At 31.6% G+C, this 23,551-nt stretch overlaps 1 protein-coding gene across 1 annotated transcript; it reads left to right on the forward strand.

Annotated features, from left to right (window-relative positions):
• Positions 1-433: 433 nt before the first annotated feature.
• On the forward strand, positions 434-12,993 carry LOC144856432 (methionine--tRNA ligase, cytoplasmic-like). The gene is made up of 16 exons (XM_078714439.1): positions 434-696; positions 2,668-2,758; positions 3,140-3,221; positions 3,964-4,083; positions 4,366-4,572; positions 5,074-5,156; positions 5,916-6,032; positions 6,124-6,327; positions 6,547-6,748; positions 7,379-7,720; positions 8,093-8,210; positions 8,733-8,946; positions 9,140-9,271; positions 9,969-10,076; positions 10,289-10,472; positions 11,640-12,993. The coding sequence occupies exons 1-16, from the start codon at positions 588-590 to the stop codon at positions 11,712-11,714; spliced, it is 2,388 nt and encodes a 795-aa protein (XP_078570565.1). The 5' UTR covers positions 434-587; the 3' UTR covers positions 11,715-12,993.
• Positions 12,994-23,551: the final 10,558 nt, after the last annotated feature.

Genomic DNA, 23,551 nt, shown 5'->3' on the forward strand with positions numbered 1-23,551 from the left:
GCATACCTGAAACAATTAATGAAAGAAGAGGGTTATTAAATGCTATTTACATCACCTTGGAATTTCCAACTGATGACATTTTCAAAACCTACAGTACAATCGCGGAAAAGGAAAAAAAACCGAATTCGTATACCTAATTTTAGTCTATTAAATAAAACTATACATTTTAAATAACATTGTTTTCTTCTTATAATATTTCATATTTAATTTCACGTGTTTTTTCATATTATGAATTATATATACATACGGTATATGAATTATTATAAAATATGACCTGCTTAAATTAAGTGATTCGGATTAAGTTGGTCAACTATTGTTTCTTACTTACAGTTAGATTCTTGTTTTTATACACTATGCTATTAATTTTTAATCTGAAGATAAAAAACAAATGTTTAGGCTGAAAATGAATCGTAGTGTTAATTGTTATCGCGGTGGCTGATGCAAGAGTTTGTAATTGTGGGCGTTCACACACTGATGGCGTATAGACTTATAACCGGCTACGGTGGTATATATGGCAAGCATTCGTGGCTGCGTTTTAAATTCATCGTTTTGCTCGCTATCAAAAACAACGTTTGAAAACATCAAGAATGAATATCTTCTATGACGAAGGCAATCATTTGGCTTTAAAAGCTGCGGTTGCCTTTCATGTAGGTGAATCAAAATTGCATGTAAATTGGAAAACTGTAAAGTCTTCTGGTAAGTTGCTTACTTGCTTTCTATCTAGGCTATATAGGCCACAATTGTCAACGTAAACAATGACGTAACTCGGCGTACGTACAGTACGTAACACATAAATGTATACACACTGTACAGTGTGTATGTTTAAAGGAGGTGAAGAAAATAGAATTTTTAGAACTAGTACCATTTTTTTATTATTCTTTATAGACAAAATTAGTCATCATTAAAGTAATTTTTTTTAATTAATGCAATTAATGCAAATGTCAATCACGACCTAAGTAATCAAGGTATTTTATTTTGTTAGGCTTAAAGGCAATTTACACATCAGACGGGCGGTAAATGAAAGCCAAAAAAAATGTGTAATCTATTTTAATTCTATCACCATTTACACAAAACGCGGAGCGGACGGGTGGTTAAGCAGAAACGAAAGATAATGTGCAAGCAAGCCACTGTACGCGGTTTTCGGCTTACCGTTACCGCTCGTCTGTGTAAATTAGCCTTTACTTACAGTTTATGTTTTTATTAACCTGTTCATTATACTATTGCTATTATTTAGTTTCGATTCTAACTAATATTTTCTGTTTCCATTTTGGCGAATAATCGTGATTGGCGATCAGTTAGCGCGCCTTTTCCTCATATATTCGACTTTTTTTTCAAAGAGAAACACAAATATGCTAATACAATTTTATTACTAAAGAATGAATAGCTGCGATGTTTTATCGCGTGTATGTTGAGATGTTTGATTTGCTTGAATGCTCACGATCGTTTCCTGAACTCTGATTGGTTGTGAATGTTATCGCTTCGAAAAGTAGAAACTATTTGAACTATTGTATAATACGCATGCGTATACTGGGATGCTTTCGATTTGCGTGAATAAACTCGCATAGTAGAAAACAGGCTTTAGAGAACACACTGAATAAAAATTATCAAAACATAATCATTTATATTCAATTTCCCCATACTTTTAAATACGATTGACCAATCACAAGCGTCGTGATTGGTCAAATTGCTTGCAGTGCGCTTAAGTTCTTGCGTTCGGTCAAAATGTTAACCAAGCTTAATGATGACGTCATCTTATAATTATCATAACATCCTATTGGTCCGAGAAAATTCTGTAGAAATAAAGCAGAACTATCTTATTCACAATACATATGAAAAAAGACGTTTAAGAAACACTATGCACACTGCTGTACTTACTTTATTCGATCGTGGCTTTATACAAATCAACATCCACCAAAATGAGTTCATATATTTCTCGAGATAACGTAATTGTACCATTCCTGAAAGAGCAACATCAACTTCTGTTATTATTACGAAGATCACATAATTATAATTCGTCAAATTACGAATTAAAATCCTAAGTTTTTAATGTTGTTTGTACAAGTGTGAACATACAGACATACAAGGTCTATAGTTTATTGTTTCTTTTTACGTTGCGCCACCAGCGTTTTGATTATTTTTAAAACTGGTAATTCCCACCTCCTAATTACATTTAAGTATGACACGCCATATGTGCTAAAAATGATTTTTAATAATAGTAATTCCATTCGCATAATTCAAATTCAATCAAACTGTTATATCAACTAGTACAACACTATTTTCAAAATATTTCCATTAATACTGCGTGAATAATACGTTTATAGCAATTGACTTACAATATGGTTGAATGACCCTTGCTGTATCGTGCCCAACCATAGTTCAGTGACTTTAACCATGACTTTGTTGCTTTACTTTTCTACGCCGAATGAGTAACTATAACTTCACATAAGCACTTGACCTCACTTGACCTCAACAGTAAGTAATATATTCGTATGGATGAATGTCATTGGCCTGCTCTACCATTTCTCCATGTCCTCTTTAAAAAATGAATTACTGTAGCTTCATGTTTTTTTACCAATATCATTTTTAAAAATATGTGTATCAATGACCTTTGACCCCCACTAGCTCTACCCTAAACTTGAACACTTGACCTTTTGTCTGCGCACACAGATCAAGTTGCTCCATTTCTGAAGAGTAAGAAGCTCCCTCTCCTGCAATTATCAAATGGCGATTTTATCTTCTCATCAAATGAAATTTGCAGGTAAAATATTTTTTTTTTTAGAAACATGATTAAATAAAACATTATTAAATGCGGTCAAATACCATTACATAATTCACTATCTTTAACTACTCGACCAATGAACTAATGATAATGGCAACACTTTCTTCATATCGTTTGAATGTTTTGAGAAATGTATTCTCTTTCTAATGATAACCAAGCATTTCGTTGCTTTCGATTTGCGACGATCGAAGACTGACGACCAAACAATGCCATAATCATTAATTCATTGTGCGCATGCGCAGATATTGGGGCATGTGTCCTCGCTCCCCACCTCAGTTTTTATTGTTTCTAGATACATCGATTGACCTGGCCTAGCTATGTCTACGGTCATTTTAGATCTCCCTAATGTTGTCTTTGTAGGTATCTTCTTGCCAACTCGGGAAAGGATACAGATGACGCGCAAGTCACGGTGTGGCTGGATTGGGAGTCAACTCAATTACAGGTATCAAAATGATTTTTTTTTATTTTTTATTTTTTTAACCATATTTAATGAGGGTGATCCATCCAGCTATTGCTGATCATTAGGGACCCTCAGAGGTTCACAAGACAAACATATACACAAGATGCTCTACATAAACAAAGTCTTATTACAAGTCTTTGGGAGGGGAGTAATTTGGTCCTTAGAAAAAGTTCTGACATGTGACGGGACTTGAACCCAGGACCCTTGGAGTGGTAGCCAAGCATCATAACCACCAAGCCACAACTCCACTCTAATCATTTAATAAACCCTAAAAAGAACATCCTTATGTTGATTAAGCATTTTTTTTCACAATTAATTGATTCTTTTAAAGAAATATGAAATATAGAGGATGATAGAAAATCCACTCGTTCGCATTATTGCAGTTAATTGTTACGTACGTCACATTATTCAACTTCTCACTAAAGTGAAGGATCGGGACCAACACCTCTAAAACGGCCCAGTCCTTATTGCACAGTGGCTGTGTGTGATAGTGGCTGAATATAACTATAATAATTCATGTTTTCTACAAAGCTTACCTACAAAAAGTAAATATTAAAAGACATTATTCCATTTGTTTTAATTAAAATTCTCAATGAAAATGAAAAAAAAAGTCGATCTTATTCTTGGTTGGCCGTAGTTAATACATGCTTTGCAACGGATTATTATTACTTTCAATATTGTTTTTACAATTTTATTTTTCATGTTTAATTATTTTTTCCCATAGCTTGTTTTAAGTCCTTATCTTGCAATTTCTACATCTGGAAGCAAGACAAATCCAGACTTATTAAAACCTTACTTTGACAAACTCGACCAGGCGTTGAAAGGGAAACATTTTCTTGTTGGTGTAAGTTGGTCATCTGTCCGTAAACACTAGTTTCGATTTGTGATTGTTATTGATTATGTGTTGAATTGCCAACGCTTAAGCTTATAATTAAGAAACAAATAATGTTCATTAATTTTTTTTAAAGAACATACATTTATTATAAAAGAATAACAATGTATATCGAACTGAAAGTCACTAGTGTCGTGTGGCAAAATGCTCAATGTTTTGTAAGCTCTGATTCTCACTTTGACCAATCAAATGGCGTGTCCTATAATTTGAATCTAAATTCAAATGTCTTTTCAGTCTGATCTAACAGCAGCAGATGTTGCCATCTGGTCGGCGCTGTATCCAGTTTTTGCTAAAAATTCCACTCTTAAATCAGTCTATTCGAACTTGGCTGCCTGGTTTGATAAGCTATCCCAGAATTCTGCATTCCAGTCTGCTGTTGCTAAGATAACCGAAAACAAAGGTGTGTCAGCGTGTCTACAGTCTCTTCAAGCTCAAACTTTGGTAGGTTAAGTTGGCAATTATTGTAAACACTATCATGTTTAGTTAGTCTGAAGTTATAATTAATTGATGGATACAATCGGTTATAGCATTAAAACGGAAACGTCAGGACATACCATGTTGTATTTGCTTTTGAAAGCACTAGTGTACCGCAAAACTAACTTTTTAATAAACACTGAAGTATGATATAAAATAAAAGAAATTTCAAAATGTTTACGAAATTCTAGGAAAAGACTGGGGATATTATTTCTGATAATGACTATTGTATTGCTTCTGTCAGCGATATAAGCTTTCTTTTCTCTGACGATGTTTTTAATGTTAACTATACTATATAGATTTATAAAGCGCTTTTCCAAAAAAAAAGGTCCAAAGCGCTGTACATTATTTAGAGCAGTATAAAAAGACAAATAGAACATCTAAATTATTACTTAGGGAAAAGAAACAAAACACTGTACACTTGGAGCTATACGCACATGTTATTTTTTAATGATTTTTTCTATTCAGACTGGTGAAAAAGATTCGATTATTGATGATTGGCTTCATGGTAAAGATAAACTGCCCAAGAATCCTGTGAGAGAAAAGCCAACGTAAGTATCATAATCTAGTCTATAACCTAGGCTAAAAGGTGTGATATCATCCTTTTAAAAATGGAACGTCCCTGCTTTTAGATTTACTTATGTAAAGTTCTACATTTACTACTTCATTTTTCAAAGATCGTTCAGCTTTGTAGAATCGAGGTAATTTTTGTCACGATTACCTTTCACCTAAATGTTGCCAAAGTCAACGTATGCTCAACTCCGTAATAAAATAAATCCTACGTATTATCTCAAAGTCGAAAAAAAAGTTATGTGTTCTTTAAACATTTCCTTTGAATGCATTTATTGTTTTTTTGAATGAAAAAAAATCGCTTTGGCCAAGCATTAAAATCAATAATATGAGAATAGTTATTATTGTTGTTCTGCAACTTTTAGAACTGCAACCTAAACCTAAATTCTTACCGATAATATATTGTAGACAGATATAGATTTAGTTTTTAACATCTCAAAATCTTGCTTCTCGTGGAAATCTGTTGAGGATCTTTTGCACCCTGTTCCGGTACGGTTTCGGTCCGGCGCCGGCAAATCCAATCGAACGTAAATGTTTCGTTTTTACGCGGCTACGGGCTTATCGATTGGAGCATAGAGCCGCGTGGAGCGTCGTGAAAGTAAAACATTGGCGTTGAATTCGCCAGACAGGAACCGTGGCGGGACAGGTGTGCAAGACCCTTTACACATTTTCCGGAATGGTGATTTTGATAACTTGGATTGTTGATAAATAAGATCATATCCATATGCATTTCTTTGTAGCTTGCCCGGGAAAGACCAGCGTAACGTGCTCATCACCAGCGCATTACCATACGTAAACAACGTACCTCATCTTGGTAACATTATCGGTTGTGTTTTGAGTGCAGACGTTTATGCGAGGTAATATTTTTTACTCATTATTATTTGCTTCAGTGTTATTCTCAGGTTGTGGAGCATAACGTTTAAAAACTACTCTTCATTTTCGAACTAGATTCTGCAGACTACGTGGGTACAATACATTGTATATCTGTGGTACTGATGAGTATGGCACGGCAACAGAAACAAAAGCACTGGAAGAGAAACTGACACCACAGCAGATTTGCGACAAGTATTTTAAGTTACACCGGGATGTGTACCAATGGTTTAATATTGGATTTGACTACTTTGGAAGAACAACTACAGAAAAACAAACTGAGTAAGTGTGATCAAAAGTCAAAGGTCATGAATTATACATTTTAATGAAACAGATTCTCTAGCGAAAAACTTAACGAAATGTTAATCATTTATAATAATATTAATACTAATTAATACAAGCTGAGCAAATGTCATGTGAATATTACAGAACAGTTAAGAGATGGTTTTAAATGTATTACTTAATTTTAAAATGGTTTGTTTAACATAACGTATATTCTAGAATTGCGCAAGATATATTTTGGCGTCTTCACAAGCGCAATTTTCTGCTGGAGGATACGGTTGAACAGCTTCTGTGTGAAACATGCAACCGATACCTAGCAGACAGGTTCGTAGAGGGCATTTGTCCATTGTGCAACTACGAAGATGCACGTGGTGACCAATGTGACAAATGCGGAAAACTAATCAATGCCACTGAACTAAAGGTGAGGGAATATTAATATAATTATAAACAAAACTAAGAATTATAATGTTTAATGTAAGAAGCAACCTAAAAACCAAACCACAATCTGACTTTGATATTGTATTGTATGTAATCTTAGATCAACATTTTTGTTTAAAATATTTACTTTAAACTTTTGCAACCATTTTAACAGCATTTCAAGTGCTTGTTTTTAATAGTACCTGGGCGGGCTTTTGAATTTTCCTACTTCTGTCGCGAACGACAATCTTAGATTAGTCTTGAATGAAACTACGCCCGCCATAACTATTTAAAGTTGAGTAGTCCTATCATTGATCAAAAAGTTCTCTCGTCATGTGCCTGCTTTGACCAGACATGAGCCAATACGTCAGATACATATACTAGATGCAGTGCTGGTTCAAAATGCCTGATGGGACCCGATGCTCATTTATTATACAACACCCGATATTTCAAGTCTCCCACCGAAGCTCTAATCGGCCCCAACGTTACTTAACTTCGTTGGTCTGACGATAACCGGTCTTTCAACATGGTATGGGTGTGGCTGTATTTCCTTTTAACGAGTGTGTTTAATGAAAAGTAATTTACTGAGGATAAGAACATTAACATTCCAAATGCAGATTTATTTATTTTATAGAAACCACGATGTAAAGTGTGCAATAGTTCTCCTGTTATCAGTTCCTCAAAACACCTGTTTCTCGATTTGCCAAAACTTCAACCAACACTGGAGAAGTTCCTAGACAAGTCTATAAATGAAGGCGACTGGACCCAAAATGCTAAGCAAATCACCAACTCGTGGATTCGTGACGGACTGAAGCCTCGGTGTATCACCAGAGATCTGAAATGGGGCACACCTGTACCTCTTGAAGGGTTTAAGGATAAAGTGTTCTATGTTTGGTTCGATGCTCCTATTGGATATCCATCGATCACAGCTAATTATACTGATGATTGGGAGAAATGGTGGAAAAATCCAAAAGAGGTAACTTTAAGTAACTATATCTTGCTCAATAAATAATTATAAATGTTTATAACATTATTTTGATATGGCGTAGATAATTATAAAACAATAAAATATTCTTTATTCTGTTTTTTTATGCTTTAAGTTAGACTGTACTCTTGTAAATTTATAAACTTATTTTAATTATGATAAATGTAAGCACGGTGCCGTAGACACCATTTTTTGATTGGCGTACGTAGCAGGCAGTGGATGATTCAACTTCCAGTAAGAAGGGAGTGACAAATTGATAGAATGTTCACGTTGCGTTGCGGCATGATTTTTTTTTATTAATAATAAAGACGATTAAAACCCACATAATTGATCGATTAAAATGAATAATAATTTTGTCCTCAGGTCGAACTGTATAATTTCATGGCAAAGGATAATGTCCCATTCCACAGTGTCATTTTTCCATGCTCGCTACTAGGTACTGATGAAGACTGGACACTCGTCAATAATCTGATTGCAACAGGTAAGGTGGACTGCCATATGTTCAAATGAATGAAATCATTTCAAATGAATGCTTCTTCAGGCATTCGCATACTATCTTCTTCAATTTTTTTTTCAACAAAATATACTGTATGTATACAACTAATGAAAGACACAAATTGTGTGACAACTAAATTTTCCCAAGAAAGTCACCTTAAATGGAAAGATCTTGAATGCATAAGTATTAACAAGAAGGTCCTTAAAGTACAACATCGTTAAAGGAAATCTGAAATTATGGTATTAATAATGATCGCATAGGTTTTGTGAAATTGTTTGTACAAAACTATAATGTAGACTCAATTCAAGTGAAAAGGTTTTAGACTCAACGATTATAGGCAACGTCTTATGTAAGTCAAAGATTCTCTCCAGGTGGAATGCCATCCTGAGATGAGTAGTAGTTCTTGTTTTTTTATATGTAATTTTACTTTCTATGGCCCAGAGATTTCGAAATAAAAGATTGACTGAAAGATTAAAACATATTTTAGCCTTTCTGTTGCTTTTCCAGAGTACCTGAATTACGAAGACGGTAAATTTTCGAAAAGCAGAGGCATCGGTGTTTTCGGTACCGATGTTTGCAACACCGGCATTCCTCCAGCCATATGGCGTTTCTACCTTCTGTACATTCGTCCAGAATCCCAAGATAGTGCTTTCAGCTGGACAGATTTTGTACTGAAGAATAACACTGAACTGTTAAACAATCTCGGAAACTTTGTGAACAGGTACAGTATGGTACTGTCAGTTTGTTGCGGTTTTTCTTATAGTACAGTGCGTGGTCATGGTCTAACTAAACTGCCATAAAGAAGGTCTCTAAAATCCAAAATCACTCCTTGGTAAAAAGTTCTTTAAAGTACAAACTCAATCTCTTTTAGAAAAATCTTATTCTCTGTCTGTTTTTTTTTTGTCGATGCACAGAGGGCTAACATTTCTGGAAAAGAATTTCGACAGTGTCGTCCCAGAGATGGTTCTGAGTGAGGAGGATAAAAACGTAATTGTCTCGGTCACACAGGAACTTAAGATTTATATTGAGCTTCTAGAAAAGGTCAAGTAAGTACATTCAATAAGTAGAGGTAATTAGATACCATATTTCAGAACAGAGATCTTTATACCGTTACCGGTGCGCGTACATATTTTTCCCAAGGACTGCAGAGCAGATGAAACATGATGCATATTCATAATAATAATGTTCCCTTAAACGCCCTCTCTCGGATTTTCAGAGAAAGTCTGTGAGAAAAATATTTTCGTTACCGATGTAAACCTATAAACTGAGCGAGTCAGTCAATCACAATGGGCCATGGTTGACCATGTGCTCAGTATAAAAAAACATGCATACCGAGCTCTGTCGTTTGCAGTTGATGATGTCATTACCAACCAGGTAGATTAATCGTCACAAATCCAATCATAGAGTACTGCGCAAAGATCTAAAAAACGCGGCTTCAAGCTATTCAAATATTGTGTCCTCGAAAAAAATGTGTAAGCTTGCTTAAAACAATCTAAAGCTCTGTCTACAATATCAAACTTTCTGTGACAAAAATAAGTGTTCCCATGGACACGATGACGTCATATCACTACCATATTTGGGCACATCATACTTTGTCAAACTAGTTTGATAGGGTCTAGCTTTACACTGAGGTACCTCTGAGTTGTAAAATAATGATTCAAAAACATGTTATTCAGTTATATCTCTTAATGGTGATAACTCTTTTACATTTTAAATCTGTTCTAATGTTTGGTTTTCCTATAGGATCCGAGATGCACTTCGTCAGATCCTATCAATCTCTCGCATTGGTAACCATCACCTCCAAGCTAACAAGCCATGGGATCTCATGAAAACTAAGAAAGAAGAAGACAGGCAAGTTAAGCTAACTAAAACGTTTACTATTATATTTTGTTAATTAAATATTATTAATATTCAGTTTTTTTTTAACAGCGGAACATAAGGCAAGTAAGAAGGGTTTTAAGTTAAGAATTTATAAGAAATGTAATTGCAAACGTATAAATGTATGATGCAAAACAATTTTTATCAACAAATTCTATTTTAATTATCTAAAATTTGCATTTCAGAGTGAAAGCAGGAACTGTTACAGGTATTGCTGCAAACATTAGCTATCTGATATCTGTTATGTTGCACCCTTACATGCCAAGTGTAAGCCAGGCAATACAGGAACAACTGGCGGCAACCAGCTTCTCGAACTATCTCAGTGAGAAGTTTGTGTGTTACCTTCAGCCTGGACATAAAATAGGAAAGGTAGACTCTTTTTTCAACAGTTATATTTATATACGTAGTATACTGATATCCATAGCCAAAGTCATTTTTTCTGTAATTTGCCTTTGAATTATATACTTATACTATTATTGTCTGTCTTATTTTCTTACTTTTCTCACTTGTCCTGGCGAAGGATTGAAGTTATCCAAAGCCTGGAATGTTTTTATGATTTACTTTATCTTTTTGATTTAGTCTTTTGCTTAACTTTATTCATAATCTCCATTAACATCCAGCAACTGATTCCTACAAAGTTGCCATTTAAAAAAATAATTTTGCATTTTAATTTATATTTAAATTATCTCTAGGTCTACCACATGGACCATTTGTTTTCTCCTTAACATCAAAATATTCATTCCATCATGTGTCATTCGTTATTCTAATCCTCAGAGAGACTTTATTTGTAGGCCACCAGCCTTAAAATTTAAACATTACTTTGGAAAATAAAATGCCACTTTACCTAGAAAAAAAAAAAAAAAACATATTTCCAATGTCATTTGGAAAAAAAATTGTCTCGTCTTCATACAATATGTATGTAGTAATAAGAATAATTTGTTTGCCCTACTCTGACGTAATTTGTACTTTATATTATACTAAGTACATTGAGGATGAGGAAAATCGCAAGTAACTATCGGGTCGGACTTAAACTCACGACCTTCAGATCACTAGCTTGGCGTTCATAACTCTAAACCACCGAGCTTGCGCTGACGGCTAGGTGCTAGATTCGACCTCAAGTAAGCAGCCGATAGCAGTGTTTTTTTCTTATGCAATTAAGGCAAAAATGAATAATTCATTACCTTTATTATTTTCTATTATAAAGAATTGCAAGATAGCTGATCTACTTCCTAAATATACTAACCCTTTAATTAATCTCTCTCAACTATTAAAAAAACATGTTTTATACAAATTATTTAATCTCTCTGCATTTTTTATATAGCGCCCTCTATATTGTCCCATATTATGTCATAATTATTCTAATGATTATTCATGATTTCTGCCTTAATTGCAATGGAAAAAAAATAATAATGCCAGCGGGTACTGCACCAACATCTGACCAATTACTCAATACCCTGACGTAAACTACTCCACAGTAGTTACAAACAAAAAGAGGTTATTTCTGAATCAAAGTAAACCATTTTTTTTTTATTTCAGCCATCACCTCTGTTTAGTAAAATTGAAGCATCACAGGCTGAACATTTAAAAGAGAGGTTTGCTGGGAAACAGTAGCAGTTGGTGATTACGACTCCAAATAAAATGTATCCTTATAATATTTAATAAAAGTCACATTATATTGTTTTCTCTACAGTTAAAAAGAAGACACAATTCTGTTATTTGCGAATTTATGTTGCTGTTGGTTTGGGTTTTGAAATAATAAAAAATAAAATAAAATAATTAAAAATAAAAACTTAGTTAAAACATGTTAGCAATAGTGTCTTTTTTGGTTTTGGCCGATCTTTCATATTGATTCTGTACGGATTATTATTAGTTAATCATCCACCAAACATTGGTTACAAATTTGTTACAGGTAATATTTTACCCACGATTTGTGAGCAAGATTCTTCTCAAAATTGTTTTTATATCTATTAAAATGTTCACTAGAAAAGACTGATTAAACTTCAGCATGAACATTTACGAATAATTTCATAAACGTTTATTTTCTATTCGCATTATTTTTTTTTCGGCAATAGCACGATAATTTGTTAAATTCTTTATTTCTTTGTTGATTATTTTTTCAAATAAGAATTTAGTTAATGGACCACATGTTTAGCACTATTTTACATAAACTTCATACAATGGTATGTCATGAGTCAAATATCATTTTAACGTGAATTTTCGTTTACTTAACTTTAACAAAAAATTCGTGTTTATTTATAAATTGAATATTAAGTTTAGTTTAGTACAAATAGTCCGCATTTAGTTCGTGGACAATACGTTGAGTATTGGTTAAATTTAAGTACTGTTATATAAATAAACCATAGCATATCATACCCCGATTACTGCGCACGTATTTTAACTTAAATGTTCGTTTACTGTAGCTTTAACTAAGACATCGTGCTAAATTATAAAATAAATAGTAAGTTTAAGTACAAATAGTCCGTATTGAGTCGGTGAACGATAATTTTAGTTGCATTACATTCACTGAAGTATCATAGCCTTCATATGTTTCGTATACTCTCACCTGCTGCTGCTCCAGACAAATAGGCCTAGGGCATGGTTAGATGCTTGAACTGGGCAGGTATTCTGACGAAGTAGACTTATTGTGTAGTATGTTGTTTGTTTACTTTTTTAGCCGTTTGGTAAGTTTTTATTGTACTGCTTGATATTTCTGTATGTCTATGCACACACCTAGATAAGGTACAAGTATACTATAAAAAAATAATGTTGTATAGTGATTAGGCCTAGTTTTACTAATATACTTTGTGATGTTATCGTGTATTTATTAGGTTTAAAATGTTGTTAGTCATTTTGCCTTTTCAAAACAATAAAACACATAACAGGTTACTGATGAGGTACAAAAGGTGTTTTTTAGGGGAAACAAATTGCTAGTGCTGTCTTTTACGAATTATGGAGTAAGGGAGTGTTTATACTGTACTAGCACTTACTACAAAAATAGTCAAATGACGACTCCTTTACTTTAATAAAATCCCTTATCATACTGATGTCGAGAAAAGCAAGGAAAATGTTCCGATGTCGAAAAAAGTAAGCACTCGGACTTGCTCAGACATAGGTAAGGGTATACAGATGTGTCAATACCTTCCAAGTCCTCTAGCGTTTTGAAAATAAAACTATAAGGTCAAAGGGTAAATTTGCTTTCGAAATATGAAAGCCATGCGATTTTTGCTATTTGAAAATATTTCATAAATATCATTTGAAAACAGATTGATTTTGTAAATTGTTGTAACAATTACACAAGTACATATAATCTAATTGATAAGCGAGGAAGTTTGGCTTTTGACTACGCGATGTGAAGATAGTCAAGGCATGTAGCGACATAATTATTTCGCCTAAAAGAAATTTCTTTGCATTTAAGAAGGGATTGACATATAGGCCTAGACAAACCGGACGGCAGAGTAAGAATAGTTTATAATTTCACACAAGGATACACTAAAAACTGTAAGGCCTAGCAGGCCTACTTTTTCTTTACAATTTTCTTATAAATAATTTTTTTTAAAGACATCGACTGCTTAAAATATGCATTGGTGTAACGTGCGGAGACTCCATGTTGTTATTCTGCGCATATTAGCCATTTTTCGAAAATTTCCCTGTACTAAAGTACAAGGATTTTTGTCGGATAATGGCATTTTTACTTTCTAAAATATGCTGAGGTAACATACGCAGAACACATTATGTGATTCTGCGTATGTCATTAATAGTAGCGAGTTATGTCAAAATAAGAGGTTCGAAATTTTGCCAATTTTCGAAATATTCCATGTACTATAGTACAGGGTCTTTTTTGGTAATGGCCAAAAAATGGACTTTTAAAATATGCTTAGGTAACATGCGCAGAACACATTATGTAATTCTGCGCATAGTAGCCAGCTAAGTAAAACAATACTGAGTTTGAAATGTGGATATTTTCTGAAATATTCCTGTACGGGTACTATAGTACAGGGATTTTTTTTCGGAAAATGGCCAACATCTCCAAACCACATTATGTGATTCACATGCTAACAAGTTTCTAAAAAGAACAATTTTTAATTCTGTAAGAAATACACATTTTGAAAAACAACATATTTTGTACCCTTCTAAATTACCATACATTCATTTTTATTTAATTATTTAAAAAAAAATAAAAACAACATTTAAATATAATGTTGATATATTTTTTTTTTACGTTTGACAACAATTTATTTACTTTCAAAAACCATTATCTATTGGTTATTATTTTAATTGGTTATGTGGAAATTGTAAGTGATTCGATTAACAAAATAATATATTAATACAACCATGTCTTACGTTTTCTTTTATTTTAATAGAAATTGTCATATTAATTGGTTTTAAGAAAATTGTAAACAGACGGGTACAATTATTATATCAAATCATAATAAACCGTTAGAGGCGCTAATGTGTCTATATTTATTCACATTGTCGTCTCAATTTGTATATTGTAAAGTTAATAGTTTCCTGGTCTGTAAGAAATTGGAAACTGTTTTTTCAACTTTAAAACATGTTGCTAAAAATGTCAAAATTAATTATAAAGTTAGTAAGAAGTTATGGTCCTAATTTAACTTGTAGCCTAATAATGGTAATTCATATTACTATTACTTATATTAGGCCTAATTAAAATAAATATAATACAAAGTAAATAGAGATTTTAACTTATGAATTAATTATATTTATTATTACATTTATTATATTTATTAATACTGGTAATATTTATAGCATCTTTATTATTATTTAATATATTATTACTAAATATTATTTTTTTGTTGTAAATTATTAAAGTAAATTTAGTTTTATATGTACAGTATTGTATGTAATAACATAACTGTTAGGGGCCAGACTAACTGTGCTCTTTCCTGACCATTCTTGTTTTCTGTGTACATTTACATCTCTACAAATATATTGTTTTACTATCTAGCTGATTTAAATTTATAATTTCAGTTTTTTGGGTTTTTCCCAGGTAAATTCCAAATGACGCAGTCTTTTCATAAATTGGCTTTCGTAGATCTAGCTCATATATTAGGCCTATATTATACAAATAAAAAATTGGTAGAATATTTTAATTCGGTCCTGTTTTTGGTATCATGAAATATGAAATAAATAAAAAAAAAATAAAAAATATTTTTATGAATTTTTTATTGTTCAACGAACAAAAAAGAAAAAGTAATTTAAAAAAAAATTCATTAATACGTTGGTTGCTTCCATCTTTTATAAATGTCAGACGAGAGTTGCAGTCAGAAAACAGCTCTCCGATTTAATAGTCGCGGAATAAGACAGTCAAAGACCCAAAACTATAGGTTGGTGTTCGACCTATGAAAAAACAAGGTCAACAGCCATAAGTCGCGTGCTAAAACGCATAGTGATACCGGACCGACAGACAGACCGACCGACAAAGTGAACTATAGAGTCGCGTCCACGCGACTAAAAATACTTGATTAGAACTTTTACCGAAAACTGAACGTCACGTGTTGAAAGTTGAAAATAACCAGGGAAGTCAGAGAAAACCAATCAGCAATAAGACGCTTAGAGAATTCAAAGAAGGAGACAAAGTGTGTGTTCGGAATATAGATCAAAGAGTCAGAAGTGGATAGTTAGAATTATTCATAGGAAAACAGCGTGAAATGACAGGGCGCCACCTATACATTAAACACAAATATTTTTCTCGAAAATTCTTGGTTTTTTTTTTCTTCAAATACGTAGATTCGCGGTTTCAGAGTGATGCTAATCAGATTACAGAACTAATTATTTAGAATTGTTTGTTCGGAAATAAATTTAATCAGTATGTACTGTATCTGGTTTTTAAAAACAAATCCATTTTCAGAACTAGCTACAATTAATAACAGCACACAACACAATCCTTTGTTTTTCTTGTTAACCAAAGGTCATTTTTTCAACTATCATTTCAATATTATTTTGCCAACATAAACAAAAAATGTGTTTGCAATATTCACAATACAGTAGTACAATCATTCTATAAAAAAAAACAATACTATCCTTGTTGACAAACATTTTTTTTTCAACATTTGATTTCAACATTTCAAACGAAACAAGACTGTATCCGATTGTCTTTAGACCAAACCTATTTCTAGGACTACATCAACAGGCAGAAATCATGCTATCGACAATAAGCAGTGTCTATTACAATTTTCAAACCAAACCTATTCTTAGAACTATGCCTGAACACAAAAACGGTATTACAATTTTCCAACTAAACCCATTTTCGTAAACTGTAGCAAATGGCGTAATAATAGCTATATAATCTGTAAATGTGTGTAGGCATCTCAAAGCTTTAGACCAAAGCAATATTACCCTAGTAAACAGGGATTGTTGTCATTCTGAATGAATGACATCATCAAAATGGTGATGCTCCAAATCCTTTAAAAAAGTCCATCATAAGGCCCCTATGCCTACTAGACTATATAACATTATAATGGTGTGATCATTTAATGAACGCTTATTAGATTTACATGTGTACGTGCATATAATGCGGTCAGTTTCTCCAAGTTGTACTGTTACATAATTCATAATGTTTCTGCCCGTGTTCATTTTGCTAAACATTGACTTACTTCAGTGACATGTTCATATGAACACTTAAATTCGCCATCCCTTTTAATTGAAAACAAAATGTATATGCAACACTATGAAATACACGCATAGTTTTATTACAAGTAAGTAAAACGAAAATGTGAAACAAAAATAAAGTAACATAATAATTAGCAATAATTTGAATAAAATGTATACATGAAAAAGAGAGACTATTTTAACTAGTATAAGCCTAATAAATTAACAAAAATCACCGCTTGCGTTTGATTGTATTTCATTATTAAATAATAGTTAAAAACATTCTGTTTTTTTTTTGTATAGTATGTAGTTGTTTTATCTTTATCTTTTTAAATGTGTTTATATAAATATTCTCATCCCGACACAGTTTGAATAAATAAAAAATGAAACAAGGTTTATGAAGCTTGGTTCTCAGACACTCAAGCGTTTTGACCAATCACAAGCGACAGTTCGGATGATTCATCGATTGTGATTGGTAAACTACGATGCGCTTACGTTCTTGCGTTGCGTCTCTGTGGAAACTAAGTATTGAGGAACTACAGCGTACAACTTTAATTGTCTATTTACTCGCTATATTTCGTTAAATTTGTTTCATTAGGAAGTTATTAGATCTCCACCTTCAACCACTTCATAAAGAAATATGTAATGTTTGAAATATTCAAAAAATTGCCGTAAACACTAAAACACGTGGATATCGTCGGTTTACTGTACTTTTACAAGGAAGATAAAATAATAATTTTAGATAGACATTCAATATTAAATTCATATGAATATTTATTTTCATTTTCTTGATGTTATATTATAAAGAACTTAACCTGAAGAAAATGAAAAGAATTATTTCTTTGTTCTGACTTCAAATGTTATCATCTGTTTTTGATTTTAAATTAACAATACAAATAAATGTGCAAAATATAAAACATTGCGAATTTAAAAAAAAAGTTTAATTAGACAAAAATAAATCGGGTTTTTTTTCTATTTTTTTTGTATGAACAATATCCAAATCAGTGATTTTATTCTGATGTATTTCATCCATTCATTCAAGTTAACATTTATTTCGTAGCCAAAACAGTATGGACTTTAAACAAAAGGGCATTTTTCTGTAGTTTATGTATAGCTTTACAAAATAAAAAAGTGAAACGTAGATTTGGTAGGCTTATTTTTTTGCGTCTAAATGAAATTATTTTAGAGAAACATTTTTTGTTTAACCATATACCTAGTAACTCTGCCTTACTGAAATTAAGCGATTACACGGTTTTAAAACGGTATCTTTGTAAAATATGAATACAATATTACTAGATTTTGTGCTAGATTTTTAAATTGTCTTGCTTTGTCAATTGGCACTCGTCGCAATCTTTAGTATGACACGCCAAGATGGACATAACTATTTCAAGTTGACACTCGTCGCAATTTGTAGTTTGTCCAAATCGGCCAACAACAGCATTAGCTGGAGTTTAGAAAATACCATGCAAATGATACAACTAGCGTATGTACTGTAGGTCTAGAGAGGAGAGTAAGCGTGTCATGTATGTTGTCAGCACTGTAACACTAAATGTATGGCATACATATTGTTCAGTCACGGTACTCTTCATAATTTCAACTACTGTATTATAGACAATGCTAACTCATAGTTTTCTTTAGATCTATAATCTGGTAATGGCGGGCAATAAACGTGTATGTACTTTTTACGGTACGTTTTGTAAGGAAGTCCAAATGGCGTTTTATTTAATTCAACAAAATCAGAAGTATAATAATATACCTACAGAAGTAATAATAAATTTTAAAAAGCGGAAAAACAAACAAATGAATACAATTGTTATTAATTATTAAAATACAGAATAAAGTATAAATAAAGAAACATGTTTTCTATATTATTTATTTTTTTATGTTTTTTTGTCATCATATAATATATCTTGGTATCTTTATTTTGACAAGAATTGCCATAAAAAAATACATTTGCAGCCAAAGGCTGAATTGCTGCATTTTTTTACAATATTTTTCAATAAAATTAGATTAGTTTTAAAAACGTATTCATTAAATAGACAAAAAATATAGACAAATATTTGCATAATTTAATTATTCGAATTCGAATCAAAGTATTTTTAAAACAACAGAGGTTAAATCATCTGAATAAGAAATGTAAGCATTGTTTAAGATGTATTTACACACTCTTGTTTAGATTCTTTCTAAATTATTGCTATAATCTTCGGTTCAACCTGAATTCAAAAGGGGACAAGCATATTCCAAGCATGGACGCAAGCAACTTTTATATAAAACCATATTATTTGTGGTTTTGTCGGAATTTTACTCCTAGGAGTTTAATATGATAATCATAATAATTATATATTTAGTAATTTTGTTTTTCTTCAGTCAGTAAAGTGGGAATAACATGAAATTTTATTTTCTATGTTTAAATATAAACGTTAGTGATTTTTTTCCTGTGAGTATATTACTGTACTTTGAGATTAGGCCTATTATTTTGCATCGTTGAGATTGTAGTAAACAGTATTAGTTATTTTTAATATTATTTATAATTGAAAATAAGAAAAAAAAAACAAAAGCAAAACAAATCAATAGGCTTACTAATAACAAAAAAAGGACATTAAATTATTTTTGAAATAGATACGTTATTTTAAATACTGTAAGCCTAATAACCATATTATAACATCGTATAGTATATTTGAATGGGTTTCATTCTTGTTTGTTGTGTTGTTATTTTTAATTTGTTTATTTATCGTTATTTTTCTGAAATGTGTTAATATAATAATTTATTATTTATCGACTCTGTTTGACTGGTAAAAATATTAATAAAAATAAAACAATACATATATAGAGTTTAGTATGTTAACTTCATCATAATTATTGTAAGGAGCTATAACATAAAAACACACCTTACTTTGTATCTTACTTGCTATATTTACCTAAAACCAATTTATAAGGAAACGACAAAGGTTTGGAAAATTCAAAGAATTGCTGTAACCACCAAAACACGTGATAGCGTTGGTTCAATATCCTTACAAGGAAGAAAATCTTATGATACTTTGATTTTCGAAAATATATTTCATCATATAAAAAAGGAAAACAAATTTAAAAACATAGGCCTGAACAACACAAAAACATAAACACAATTATTGGTGTGGTGTGGATTATACACCACAACGACGTCACGACAACCCTATGTAACCGATAAGGTCACAACTGTGTCAGCTCACTCAGCCAACCAAAACAAAGCGTGAAATGACAGGGCGCCACCTATACATTAAACGCAAATATGTATTTTAGTTGCTCAGCGAACATTCTCGAAAATTCTTTTTTTGTTGTTTTCAAATACGTAATTACGCGGTTTCAGGGTGAAGCTTATTAGATTGCAGAACTGATTGTTTAGAATTGTTTGTATCGGTAATAAATTGAATCAGTATGTACAGCATCTGGTTTTTAAAACAATCCATTTTCAGAACTAGGTACATTTAATAACAGCACAAAATCGGCCTACCATCCTTTGTTTTTCTTGTTAACCAAAGGTCATGTATTCAAAAATCATTTTAATATTATTTTGCCAACATAAAAAAAAAATATGTTTGCAATATTCACAATACAGTAGTACAATCATTCTATAAAAAAAACAATACTATCCTTGTTGACAACCATTTTTTTTCTTCAACATTTGATTTCAACATTTCAAACGAAACAAGACTGTATCCGATTGTCTTTAGACCAAACCTATTTCTAGGACTACATCAACAGGCAGAAATCATGCTATCGACAATAAGCAGTGTGTATTACAATTTTCAGACCAAACCTATTCTTAGAACTATGCCTGAACATAAAAACGGTATTACAATTTTCCAACTAAACCCATTTTCGTAAACTGTAGCAAATGGCGTAATAATAGCTATATAATCTGTAAATGTGTGTAGGCATCTCGAAGCTTTAGACCAAAGCAATATTACCCTAGTAAACAGGGATTGTTGTCATTCTGAATGAATGACATCATCAAAATGGTGATGCTCCAAATCCTTTAAAAAAGTACATCATGAGGCCCCTATGCCTACTAGACTATATAACATTATAATGGTGTGATCATTATGAACGCTTATTAGATTTATATGTGTACGTGCATATAATGCGGTCAGTTTCTCCAAGTTGTACTGTTACATAATTCATAATGTTTCTGCCCGTGTTCATTTTGCTAAACATTGACTTACTTTAGTGACATGTTCATATGAACACTTAAATTTGCCATCCCTTTTAATTGAAAACAAAATGTATATGCAACACTATGAAATACACGCATAGTTTTATTACAGGTAAGTAAAACGAAAATGTGAAACAAAAATAAAGTAATATAATAATTAGCAATAATTTGAATAAAATGTATACATGAAAAAGAGAGACTATTTTAACTAGTATAAGCCTAATAAATTAACAAAAATCACCGCTTGCGTTTGATTGTATTTCATTATTAAATAATAGTTAAAAACATTCTGTTTTTTTTGTATAGTATGTAGTTGTTTTATCTTTATCTTTTTAAATGTGTTTATATAAATATTCTCATCCCGACACAGTTTGAATAAATAAAAAATGAAACAAGGTTTATGAAGCTTGGTTCTCAGACACTCAAGCGTTTTGACCAATCACAAGCGACAGTTCGGATGATTCATCGATTGTGATTGGTAAACTACGTTGCGCTTACGTTCTTGCGTTGCGTCTCTATGGAAACCAAGTATTGAGGAACTACAGCGTAAAAACAACAACTTTAATTGTCTATTTACTCGCTATATTTCGTTAAACTTGTTTCATTAGGAAGTTATTAGATCTCCACCTTCAACCACTTCATAAAGAAATATGTAATGTTTGAAATATTCAAAAAATTGCCGTAAACACTAAAACACGTAGATATCGTCGGTTTACTGGACTTTTACAAGGAAGATAAAATAATAATTTTAGATAGACATTCAATATTAAATTCATATGAATATTTATTTTCATTTTCTTGATGTTATATTATAAAGAACTTAACCTGAAGAAAATGAAAAGAATTATTTCTTTGTTCTGACTTCAAATGTTATCATCTGTTTTGGATTATAAATTAACAATACAAATAAATGTGCAAAATATAAAACATTGCAAATTTAAAAAAAAAGTTTAATTAGACAAAAATAAATCGGGTTTTTTTTCTATTTTCTTTGTATGAACAATATCCAAATCAGTGATTTTATTCTGTTGTATTTCATCCATTCATTCAAGTTAACATTTATTTCGTAGCCAAAACAGTATGGACCTTAAACAAAAGGGCATTTTTCTTTAGTTTATGTATAGCTTTACAAAATAAAAAAGTGAAACGTAGATTTGGTAGGCTTATTTTTTGGCGTCTAAATGAAATTATTTTAGAGAAACATTTTTTGTTTAACCATATACCTAGTAACTCTGCCTTACTGAAATTAAGCGATTACACGGTTTTAAAACGGTATCTTTGTAAAATATGAATACAATATTACTAGATTTTGTGCTAGATTTTTAAATTGTCTTGCTTTGTCAATTGGCACTCGTCGCAATCTTTAGTATGACACGCCAAGATGGACATAACTATTTCAAGTTGACACTCGTCGCAATTTGTAGTTTGTCCAAATCGGCCAACAACAGCATCAGCTGGAGTTTCGAAAATCCATGCAAATGATACAAGTAGCGTATGTACGGTATGTCTAAAGAGGAGAGTAAGCGTGTCATGTATGTTGTCAGCACTGTTACACTAAATGTATGCATACATATTGTTCAGTCACGGTACACCTCTTCATAATGTCAACTACTGTATTATAGACAATGCTAACTGATAGTTTTCTTTAGATCAATAATCTGGTAATGGCGGGCAATAAACGTGTATGTACTTTTCACGGTACTTTTTGTAAGGAAGTCCACGTGGTGTTTTATTTAATTCAACAAAATCAGAAGTATATTAAAATATACCTACAGAAGTAAAAATAAATTTAACAATGCACAAAAACAAACAAATGAATACAATTGTTATTAATTATTACAATAAAATACAGAATATAGTATAAATAAATAAAGTACCATTTTTTCTATTTTATTTATTTATTGTATGTTTCAATATTTTTGTCATCGTATATATATATTGGTATTTTTATTTTGACAAGAATTGCCATGAAAAAATACATTTTTTTCAATTCAATAATTCAATTCAATAGACATTTATTTACAAAATCTGAATACATACTGTAGGAAAACAAGAAACAGGATTGTACAGAATTATAAAAGTATATCAGAAAATGAAGGCAAAAGCCCTGAAAGATGTTTGTAAACATCTTGTGTTGGGCGAGCCTTAACACAAATAAAAAAGAAAAGAAATGCATTGAAGAAAATCATAATAAATTTCATAATCTAAAATATGAATAACAGAAAAAAAAAATATGTTGGTACTGCAGATCGAGACATAACCGATTAATAAATATTTAATAAGTAAAAAAGGTGTATTTTTTTAATTTTGAGAGATTTTGGAGATTTGCAGTCAAAGGCTGAATTGCTGCATTTTTTACAGTATTTTTAAATAAAATTAGATTAGTTTTACAAACGTATTCGAATTTGAATCAAAATGTTTTTTAAAAGAGAGACAGAGGTTAAATCATCTGAATAAGAAATGTAAGCATTGTTTAAGATGCATTTACACACTCTTGTTTAGATTCTTTCTAAATTATTGCTATTATCTTCCGTTAAACCTGAATTCAAAAGGGGAATACATATTCCAAGCATGGACGCAAGCAACTTTTATATAAAACCATATTATTTTTAAAGTTTTGTCGGAATTTTACTCCTAGGAGTTTAAC

Source organism: Antedon bifida, chromosome 11 (assembly GCF_963402885.1).
Source record: "Antedon bifida chromosome 11, ecAntBifi1.1, whole genome shotgun sequence".
NCBI lineage: Eukaryota > Metazoa > Echinodermata > Crinoidea > Comatulida > Antedonidae > Antedon > Antedon bifida.